This window comes from Triticum dicoccoides, chromosome 3A, assembly GCF_002162155.2.
Source record: "Triticum dicoccoides isolate Atlit2015 ecotype Zavitan chromosome 3A, WEW_v2.0, whole genome shotgun sequence".
Classification (NCBI taxonomy): domain Eukaryota; kingdom Viridiplantae; phylum Streptophyta; class Magnoliopsida; order Poales; family Poaceae; genus Triticum; species Triticum dicoccoides.
Window position 1 is genome coordinate 598983459 of NC_041384.1, and position 11213 is coordinate 598994671.

Here is an 11213-nt window from a genome sequence, read left to right on the forward strand (position 1 = left end):
TAAAACACACCCTTCCAAGTGCCAGATACAACCGGTGGTCGCTCTACCTCAGGGATATGAGGAGGGGATCGCCGGGTAGGATTATGCTATGAGATGCTATTTGGATATGCTACTTGGAGATGCTACTTGGAGGACTTCCATCTATTCTCTTCTACATGCTGCAAGACGGAGGCTGCCAGAAGCGTAGTCTTCGATAGGACTAGCTATCCCCCTCTTATTCCGGCATTCTGCAGTTCAGTCCACTGATATGGCCTCCTTACACATATACCCATGCATATGTAGTGTAGTTCCTTGCTTGCGAGTACTTTGGATGAGTACTCACGGTTGCTTTCTCCCCCCTTTTTCCCTTCCCTTTCTTTCTGGTTGTCGCAACCAGATGCTGGAGTCCAGGAGCCAGACGCCACCGTCGATGACGACCCATACTACATCGGAGGTGCCTACTACTACGTGCTGCCCGCTGACGACGACCAGGAGTAGTTAGGAGGATCCCAGGCAGGAGGCCTGCGCCTCTTTCGATCTGTATCCCAGTTTGTGCTAGCCATCTTATGGCAACTTGTTTAACTTATGTCTGTACTCAGATATTGTTGCTTCCGCTGACTCGTCTATGATCGAGCACTTGTATTCGAGCCCTCGAGGCCCCTGGCTTGTATTATGATGCTTGTATGACTTATTTTATTTGTAGAGTTGTGTTGTGATATCTTCCCGTGAGTCCCTGATCTTGATCGTACACATTTGCGTGCATGATTAGTGTACGATTAAATCGGGGGCGTCACAAATGGGCCATATGGGCGTTAGTGGAGAGAGAGAAGGGCAGCCAGGGTGGGCCGCGCGCCTCCTCCCCTGGTCTGAATTGGACTAGGAGATGGGGGGGGGGGCGGCGCCCCCCTTTCCTTCTCCCTCCCCACTTCCTTCCCCCTCCTAGGAGTCCTACTCCTACTAGGAGGAGGACTCCTCCTTGGCGCGCCTATAGGGCCGGCCGGCCTCCTCCCCTTGCTCCTTTATATACGGGGGCAGGGGGCACCCCTAGACACATAAGTTGATCCACGTGATCGTTTTCTTAGCCGTGTGCGGTGCCCGCTTCCACCATAATCGTCGATAATATTGTAGCGGTGCTTAGGCGAAGCCCTGCGGCGGTAGAACATCAAGATCGTCACCACGCCGTCGTGCTGATGGAACTCTTCCCCGACACTTTGCTGGATCGGAGTCCGGGGATCATCATTGAGCTGAACGTGTGCTAAAACTTAGAGGTGCCGTAGTTTCGGTGCTTGATCGGTCGGGCCGTGAAGACGTACGACTACATCAACCGCGTTGTGCTAACACTTCCGCTGTCGGTCTACAAGGGTACGTAGATCACACTCTCCCCTCTCGTTGCTATGCATCACCATGATCTTGCGTGTGCGTAGGAATTTTTTTGAAATTACTACGTTACCCAACACAATTGACCGGGTTAAAGATTAACTTTCATAAGAGCGAGTTGTTCTGCTTTGTTAGAGCCAAAGAAGAACAGGAGGCTTATAGGCAATTGTTTGGGTGCGAGTTGGGGGATTTACCTTTCTCTTACCTAGGTATACCAATCCACCATCACAAGCTGACAAACAGAGAATGGAAGTGCATCGAAGACCGGTTCGAGAAGAAACTGAGTTGCTGGAAGGGCAAGCTCATGTCATACGGAGGCCGATTAATTCTGATAAATCCCGTGATCACGAGTATGCTTATGTTTCTCTTATCGTTCTTTAAAGTCCCAGTTGGTGTCAGGAAAAGACTGGACTTCTATCGATCGCGTTTCCTCTGGCAGGGTGATGAACTCAAAAGAAAATACCAGCTAGCTAAATGGGATATCATCTGTAGACCGAAAGACCAAGGGGGTCTTGGTATTGAGAATCTTGAAGTTAAGAACAGATGCCTTCTCAGTAAGTGGCTGTGGAAGCTGTCATCAGAGACTGATGCCACGTGGCCGCAAATCCTTCATAGCAAGTACCTACAGACAAAAACTTTGTCCCAGGTTGCAGTCAGGCCGACCGACTCGCCTTTCTGGAAAGGACTGATGAAAGTCAAACAATCCCTGTTTAACAGGACAAAGTTTATTGTTGGCAACGGTGCTAGTACGCGTTTCTGGGAGGATACATGGCTCGGAGAGACACCCTTGGCCATTCAATATCCGTCTTTATATCGTATTGTTCAACGTCGTGAGGTGTTCGTTGCAACGGTATTTCAATCTACCCCCCTTAATATTCAGTTCAGACGGTCGCTAGCGGGCAATCATTGGGAAGAATGGCTCCGTCTAGTTAGGAGAATGATGGAGGTTCAGCTTTCTCAACAACCCGATGAATTACGCTGGAAGCTGACTAGGTCTGGAGTATTCACAGTTAAATCAATGTATATTGACGTTATTAATTCGAGCTCCATTCCTACCTCCAAGCATGTTTGGGCTGTCAAGATTTCTTTAAAAATAAAAGTGTTTATGTGGTTTGTCTATAAACAAGTTATTTTAACAAAGAACTACTTGATAAAGCGTAATTGGACAGAAACTACTAGGTGTAGTTTCTGTGGTCGGGATGAAACGATTAAACACCTCTTTTTTGATTGCCCGTTGGCCAAAGTCCTTTGGCGGACGGTTCACATTGCGTTTAATATTACTCCACCGAATTCTGTCAACACGTTATTTGGAACATGGCTTAATGGAATTGAGTCTGACTTAGCGAGACATATTCGTGTTGGAGTTTGCGCTTTGTTGTGGACTATCTGGAATTGCAGAAATGATTTAGTTTTTAACAGAATACTCCCTCCGTCCGCGAATAAGTGTACTTCTAGCTTTTGTCTTAAATCAAAGTTTTGTAATTTTGACCAACTATATACAAAATAGTAATAACATATATGACATCAAATTAATATATTATGAAAGTACATTTCAAAATAGATCTAGTGATATTAATTTAGTGTCATAAATGCTAGTACTTTTTCCTATAAAGTTGGTCAAAGTTCTAAAACTTTGACCTAGGACAAAAGCTAGAAGTACACTTATTCACGGGGAGGGAGTATCACGTATTTACTTTTTGCAGGTTATTTTTCGAGCCACGACAGTGATCCGTTCGTGGTCGCTACTCACTCCGATGGAGGCCAGAGAGCATTTGGTTACTGGATCTGTCCGTTGGGAGATGGTAGCTCGGGATATCATCAACCGGTTTGGATGGCGTCATGTAATAGGATAGGCAATTAGTTTACCTATCTATCTTTAGCCAGCCGGTTGTGACATCTTTTCTTGGCTAGTCTGTGTATCTAGCCCATTTTGGCTCTGTGTGAGCTATCTTTTCAGTTTTTCCAGTTGGAGACTTTGGAACTTGTTGGATCTTTTATTTGGTTAATAAGATGGCCGTATGCATATTTTTGATGCAGAGGCCGGGGCAATCTCTTTTCAAAAAAAAAAAGATATGATGCAAACGGGGTAGGGAAGGATGCAGCTCGTTTTACTATTATTGATGTGGGCAATATCAAACGCCCGTAAAAACTCACTGATATGCAAATTAACCAAGGAAAATAACTAAGCAAAAATGATCCGTTCAAAGACAAAAAAACACTCAACAAAAATGATCCGTCGTCGCCGCCAATCAACCATGCCTGAACACTGGCACGCACGTGCAACAGCCATCGGTCAGGGCAATGGAAATTGGCGGCGAGGCTCCAATGTCAGTCGCAGTGTCGCTGAGCGGCGCAGTTCCGAACTTGCTGCCGCGAGTGGCACTGTGGCAGGGTCGATCAGACAGCTTCGCTCGCGTCCACAGTTTTGACGGTGGAGGTGTCGGCGAGAAGCGAGCCCCGGCACAGCGGGCAGCTGGGATGCGAGCACAGCCACGCGTCCACGCACTCCGGGTGGAAGCAGTGTCCGCACCGCGGCAGCGCCTTCACCCTCTCGCCGTCCGCGAACTCGCCGAGGCATATCGGGCACTGCGTCTCGTCGTCCTCGCGGCCAGGGGACGCCGACGGAGGACGACGGTATGGCGTCACGGGCAAGCCGGCTATCGCGGCAGCGTCGAGGCCAGCCACCGCGGAGGGGGCGCCGGGCGCCGCAGCGGAGGACGACGGCGACGAGGAGGGGTAGGAAAACGAGATGGGAAGCGTCGCGTCGGCGTTGTACCGGCGGCACACCCAGCGGAGGTAGACGCAGACGCCCACGAAGAAGACGAGGACGGCGAAGAGCGTCGCAAGCAGCGGCACGCCGCGCCCGCCGCGCACGGAGAAGTTGCCGTCGTCCACGTCGCCGTAGCGCCACCGCAGCGCCTGCGACGCCTCCTGCGCGGCCATGCCACTGCTTCCTCTTCCTCTTCCTCCTCGACCGTTTCCTTCTCTGCCGTGGCGGGACAAAACTAAGCGCGCGCGCGCGGGCGTTGGCGGCCGGGCTAGCTGCACGTCGGCACGGGCTGCGTGGCTTCCGTGGGCCTGCTACGTACCGCTTCCCCAGTGTGCTGTGCGCTCATCAGATCAAGTGGGCGGCCGGTGCGTGCGATTCGTGTGATGGGGGGGCGGTTTTAAGCTTTCCCGCCGCCCGGATCTCGCGCCAAAAGTGGCCATTTCCTCTTACAGGTTTGACGAGTGCCGTATCCCGGGTAATTCAACGTGGCAGCGACTGTCCGTGCGATGGCGTTCATGGAGAGTGGGGCTCGACAGGGACCCGAAAGAGAATTAGAATATAAAATGATGGCTCACGCAGGCGATTAAGTTGTTCTTAGCTTGCAAAACTTGCATTTCTGGAAGCATCTTAGTCCGTCGATGTTCCTCCTTATCAAGGCCCTGTGGCTGTCACGAGGTCGCGCCAGTACGCCATTACGATGCTGTTTGCACAGAACCACGGAACCAGAGCGTGCTGGTAGTTGAAGCAAGGAACCATCTCGACGGACGGCCGGGGATTAATCAGTGTATGGGGTCGTTTTCACCGTAAGGTTATCTGTATGTATATATATGCGCATAAAACTGGGTGTTCTGTTTTCATGCGTGTACTCCATACATATACTCTCCAGAAAGTTCGTATGGCATCGGAGTTAGCAAGGTTCAGTGGACGTGGGCTACTCCTACTATGTACACGAACAAATACTTGGGCACGCCAAGGCCGAAGGAAGAACCTACTAGTATATTTTTGGTATTTCCGAGCTCAAAAGAAGCCATTCACATGGAAAGAAATACTGTAACGCCACATGTTTAACCTCTTGGCACATGGGCGATGGTAACAAACGGCAGAAAGAGAAGTAGGCACTGCGCCAAATTGCTGGAGCTGACGCGATACAATTGTCAAAGCCATGATATACACCGGTGTACAGATCGGGGCATGCACGCACACTCCTTTGACAGGGAAGTAGTGTCAAGAAAAAGTATCATATGGTAAGATGGCACAAGGTTTTTTTTATTTTGGAAATAAAAAAATCGGACCTCACTGAAATATGTGAAATTTCTGAAATTTCGCATATTCTGGAAATTATTTCGAATTTTGAGATTTCAAATTTCACTTAATTTAATGAATTTTGACATAATTTAAATTTATTTTAAAATCAGTTTGAAAATGCCTCAAAATTTCAGGGTTAAAAATATTTTCAGACCCCACTGAAACATGCGAAATTTCGTTGAAATTTTTAACCCTCCATGTAGAATGTTGGCACAAGAAAAAAAGTGGAGTGGGCGTTAATACAAGGTTGAAAATTGAATTCATCCGATAAAAGACACAGTTAGGGCCAATCCATGCTGGGCTGGTTTAATCAGAGGCTGGGTTAGGTGCCTAGGTTGTGAGGTGTGACCGAGAGACTGATTTAGTTTTCAACAATAAGACTATAAAACTGTTAAACAGATGGTGGATGGAACCCGACCTTCAAGAGATATCCGAGTTAAATAGAATGAAAAATATGTGCAAGATGTTAACCTTGCCATTGGATGGGGATGATGCACCTAGATGGTCTTGGAATAAAAGTGGCATGTTCAGTGTAGAAACCTACGTATAACCATCTACCAAATGATAGTCCCGATAGATCCTTTAAACATCTATGAAAGGCTAAAATCCCCTTGAAATCAAAATATAGCTTTGGTTGATATGGCACAGTGCCATTGCCACCGAGCACAACATGATCAAAAGGAAGTGGGTTCACGACCCTTTGTGTCGCCTTTACCCAGATCCCATGAATATTCATCATTTGTTTTCACCGTTCTGCTGGCAAGCATGCATGGAGTGTGATCTATAGATGCATTGATGCTAATTATAGACCCACTTGTTTCTCGCAATATTTATGTTGATTCCAAGGTATTTGCCCATCAGTAGAAACCTATCAATTGTAGATTTAGTTGCTCTATGCTAGCTAATCTAGAAACATCCTAATTGGGCTTGTTTTGAGAAGTATCTTGTTCGCTACCATGTTGAATTTATTTGGTATGCATGCTCTTTCATTCACTATTGGGCAGATTTGCAAAACAAAGGTGAGCGAGCTGCACTGGAATAGGGTATGGCAGCTTTGGAATTCCATAATGATTGTCATGCAGAGAGAGGAAGGGATGTGCTAATGTGTAGCTCTTAATTTCTTTTTCCTCCCCTGTGGGTTTGGGGCATTTTTGGTCCCCTGTGTAACATATTCTGTCAGGTTTTCCTAGCAGGACATTTTTGTGGCGGTGGCTGGCGAGACTCTTTCATTTAAGCCTTTTGTTATTTTTTTCTTTGCACCTGGATATGTTTTTCTTTTTTTGCTTCATTATCGATTTGATACTGAAAGTCGATCCTTTTTTGGATTGAATGGAAAAACACAATGCCTTCATCTACGGCTTTTCATGTACTACTCATTATGATTGCAATCATCACCTTGTTGTGCAGCCACTTACATGTATCCTCATTATATATTTTAGCATAGTTCCCTATGTAAAAAATTTGGACTCCGTTTGCAACAAACAATTTTGTCTGGTACATCATACTACATAATATGATGTGTAGCTACTTCCCCAAGGGTGGCATGACTAAGTTCTTTAGCCCATGTATGAAACCATGGTTTTTATCCTACGTGCTTATCTAGAACCGCCACACTATCTTCAAACACCCCCCCCCCCCCAAAGGTGATCATCGTCTTTAGCGAGCTGTTTTTGTTTGGTCAAAGTTTGTTATTCTTCAGTGTTTAACATATCGTGTTAATTTAGGCTTGCCTTGGATGCACAATATTGTGCGTTGAAATTTCTTTTGTTGTTAAGGAAAGAATTTCCTAGCTAATTTTAGTTATATCAAGCAATAGTTACATCGTCCACTAATAGGTTAACTATAGAACTAGGGGGAGAATCCAATCAAATAGCCCATGAATTACAACACCCCAACTTATTAGCTAGCTCATGTGCGAATACATTCGACTATCTATTATAGTGTTGAACTAAAGCCTTTGCAAACTCCGTCAATCAAGAACCTACAATCATCGATATACGCCCCCACTAGTGAGTGACGTAAATTCGTGTTGAGTGCTTCTACTAGCTTTGCATTGCCAGACTATACAATGAGATGATTGCATTGTGTGGCATGGGCAAGTGCCAAACCTTCCTTCAATGCAGCAACTTCTAGAGTGATAACATCAACAATGTGCTCTAGACGAGCCATTGTTGCGCCAACAAATAAGCTGCAATGTCGAATTTAACAAATGTACAATCAAGCAGTTGGGCCATAATACCTTCACAATGATGTGTCAACATGTTAGCACATTGGGGACCAGTGGCAACTACCTGGAATAGGGACAGGGATAAAGGTTGTCGACGCGAGCATGGGGGACTGGTGGAGCTCACGGGATCTACAAAAATCTCTTCGTGTTGGATGTAGAGGAGCTCCTGTTTCCCTCTGATGCCGTTCTGCAAATCGCTGACATGGGCATCTGGAGAGGGCGCATGACTGATGGAAGAGATGAATGAGTGGAACTATCGTCCCATGTGGACCCTCATGCAGAACCGAGGCTTTAAACGCTATCTATATACTTAGATATACCAAATCCAGTCCATTGGGACCTCGCCATGTTGGCCCAATCACGCCCAGACACCTGCCCAAGCAGTTGATGTCTCCGCGTGCAGATCGTGCACTTTTGTTAGACCATATTTACCGCATAGGGCATGTAATAGACGACCACTCGTGGCCAATGGATCGGTCCGTTAACGAGCACACATGATTTTTTTGTTTGCTTTCATCGGCGGTGCTATATCGCTTTAAGCATGTGCAAAAAGCTCATGTTGATATATATAATTTTTCCCCTGTGTTGTGATGTATATCTTTCTTCAAATATTTATTTTTTGATTTTTATTTCCAGGTATGCTCTAAAGGTAAAATAAAATTTGATGATATTTCTAATCATAAAAAAAGTTCTCAAAGCAAAAAAATGCAGGAATCTGAAAAATGCAGCAAGAACTGGCGCCTACAGCGACCAGCCATGGGCCGCGGCCCATTAAAAGATCGCTCGCTCGCTCCCTTTCCGTTCGCTCGCTCGCTGGATATAGAAAAAAAAGACTCGCATCGCTTGCTTTTTTGGGCTGTGCTGCGCCGCTGGTTCAGGAAAAAGACCGGCCTCCGGTTTTTACAAGTTTGAATATGTTTGCGAAAAAAGGTCATATATTATTAAGAAAAGTTCATTGATTTTGAACAAGAAACTTCACAAATCTGAAAAATGTTCATCTGATTAGAAAAAAGTTGATCAAATTGAATATAGTTCACTGGATTTGGAAAAAAGTTCACCGAATCGAAAAAAGTTCACTAGATTTGAAAAAAAAGTTCATCCAATTGAAAAGGTTAATCGGATTTTAGAAAAAGTTCAGCGATTTTTAGAATAAGTTCAGAAAAATGTTCAGAAGTTCATTCACTTTCAAAAAAAAGTTAATCAGTTTGAAAAGAAATCATTGAACTTGAAAAAGTTCATTGAAATTAAAAAAAAGTTCATCGAATAGAAAAAAGTTCATCAATTTAAAGAAAAATGTTCACGAATTAGAAAACAAATATCGTCTATTTGTAGACATTTCATGCATTAAAAAAAGAAAACAGGAATGAAAAAAAGGGGATCAAACACAGGAAACAAAAAGGTATAAAATACGGAATCGAGGCTTGTATTCACAAGTCAAGGCGGTGGCGTAGTGGTCTGCTAGTTTTCTATCAACTCAGAGATAGTTGGTTTCGATTCTTGGTTGTGCACGTTTTTCCTACCTCTCCTTTTTTGATTTCGAAAACAGGGGGCAAAATGGGAGTTGGGCCGAGCCCAGCTAGCGCCGCTGCAGGCGCCGGTTGCGGAAACAACTATAACCGGCGCTTGCAGCGCCAAATAGGAAATACTGGTTCTGGAAGCTTCCAGAGGGAGGTTTTTTTTCTGGTTGTTTTGCCCTTATTTCTTCATAATTTATCTTCGGAAAATCTAACGCCCACACGTGTGGGCATTTGCACATCGCCCACACGCCTTCATCATAACTCATTTTGTCACGTGTGAACAGATGACATCAATAGAAATCTTTTTGATTTTTGGCTTAAAAATGTTTTATCTCCTAATTAAAAAAGCAAATTAAAAATATGTTTTCACCATTAAACCCATCTCGACGAGATCTTCAAAACCAGACCCCATGTTGATATGTTTCAACGATTTTTTGCCTAAAAGTTGCCATGATGTTTACACTGTAGTTGCCATGGTGCTTAAACTAAAATTGCCATGTGGCAATTTTAGTTTGCAGATCATGGCAATTTTAGTTTTTGATGATGGCAATTCCAGTACTTTGATCATGAAAATATTTTTTGTCTGAACCATGGCAATTTTAAGTGCATGTATTATGGCAATTTAGTTTATGGTGCATGACAAGTCTAGTTTCTTAATTTCCCGTTTTATAATATGTCAAAATTTACTTTTAAATATAGAAGAAATAGCTAAAACATAACATGGCAACTTTAGTGTAAACATTATGGTAATTCATGTCCAATAGACATGGCAACTTTTAACAAAACAAATTCGTAGAAATATATTGATATGAGATCTAGTTTCGAAGATCTCGTCGCGAGTGATTCAATGGTGAAAACAGATCTTAAATCAGAATTTGCATTTAAGAGATAAAACATTTTAAAAACTGAAAATCCAAAAAGATTTTCACATGCATGCATGCGATGACATGGCATAGTCTGTATGTTATAGGGCATGTGGGCAGGTTTGGCTTCCACCACACGTGTGGGCGTTAGCGTTGTCCTTTATCTTTTGTTATTTTCATTTTATCTTTTATCTTTTAATTTTTTTAATTGGATCAACTTTTTTAAAATTCGGGAACTGTTTTCTATTGCCGTGAACTTTCTTATATTCGAAACATTTTCAAATTCAAGATTTTTGCCAAATTTTTTGCACTTTTTCTCAATTTGAATTTTTTGACAGAAAGTTATGAACATTTCACAAAGTCGTGTATTTTTCAAATTCATGAACCTTTTTTCAAATATATCATTATTTTTCAAATTTGCAAACTTATTTTTAAGCTACGTTTTTTTAACAAATTCATGACTTTTTTGTTTTTTAGCAAACATGGTGCTTCTCTTTTTTTAAACAACACTATATTTTAAACAGTGAACTAGCGAGCCAGGTGGCCAAACGAGCGGGGCGGGGGCAGCCTAGCAACAAGCCTAGTGGGCGGCCAATGCCGCAGGTCTCAGTGGCTGCTAGGTTACTAGGAAGTCCTATAGGATGCTGTTTGCGTCAAAATGCTGGGGCTTCGCACAGAGCATCCAGTTGGTGGGCTTTCTCGGGCATTTTTTTCGACTGTAGCGACTGGCTCCCAAAAGAAGTACCACCGCAGGGAATGGAACACAGTATCCCGTCATGAGAGAGAAGGCGATACAACCAATTTAGCTAGCCAACTTTAGTGATTATAAAACAAAACAAACTTTTAAGAACCGAACACCAGCGCAGATTCTAAAGGCAGCGCAAATCATTAAATGCTGAAAAACATTTTCTGAAAATCGTCAACACTTTTCAGAAATGGGAACATTTTTTATAATTCCGCTTTTTTTTATAATCAAACATTTTTTAAACTACTAAAAAAATGTAAACATCGACTTTTTTAAAAATTTGTAAACAATTTTTGAAAATGGGAACATTTGCTAAGTTCCAAATAATTTACAAATAACCTTTCGAACATTTTTTTTGATAAACACATTTTTTTTAAAAAACACAAACATTTTTTCAAATTTGCAAACAATTAATGAAACTCCTACAAAA

General features: G+C 43.4%; 1 protein-coding gene across 1 annotated transcript; it reads right to left on the reverse strand.

Annotated features, from left to right (window-relative positions):
* Window positions 1–3451: 3451 nt before the first annotated feature.
* Window positions 3452–4485, reverse strand: LOC119272258 (RING-H2 finger protein ATL66-like). Its single transcript, XM_037553781.1, has one exon. It carries the CDS (start codon window positions 4297–4299, stop codon window positions 3754–3756), a length of 546 nt encoding a protein of 181 aa, XP_037409678.1. The 5' UTR covers window positions 4300–4485; the 3' UTR covers window positions 3452–3753.
* Between the last annotated feature and the right edge of the window lie 6728 nt (window positions 4486–11213).

What these genes read in the sequence shown, in the direction of transcription:
- LOC119272258 (XM_037553781.1), bottom strand. Translation starts at nt 4,299, where the DNA reads ATGGCCGCGCAGGAGGCGTCGCAGGCGCTGCGGTGGCGCTACGGCGAC.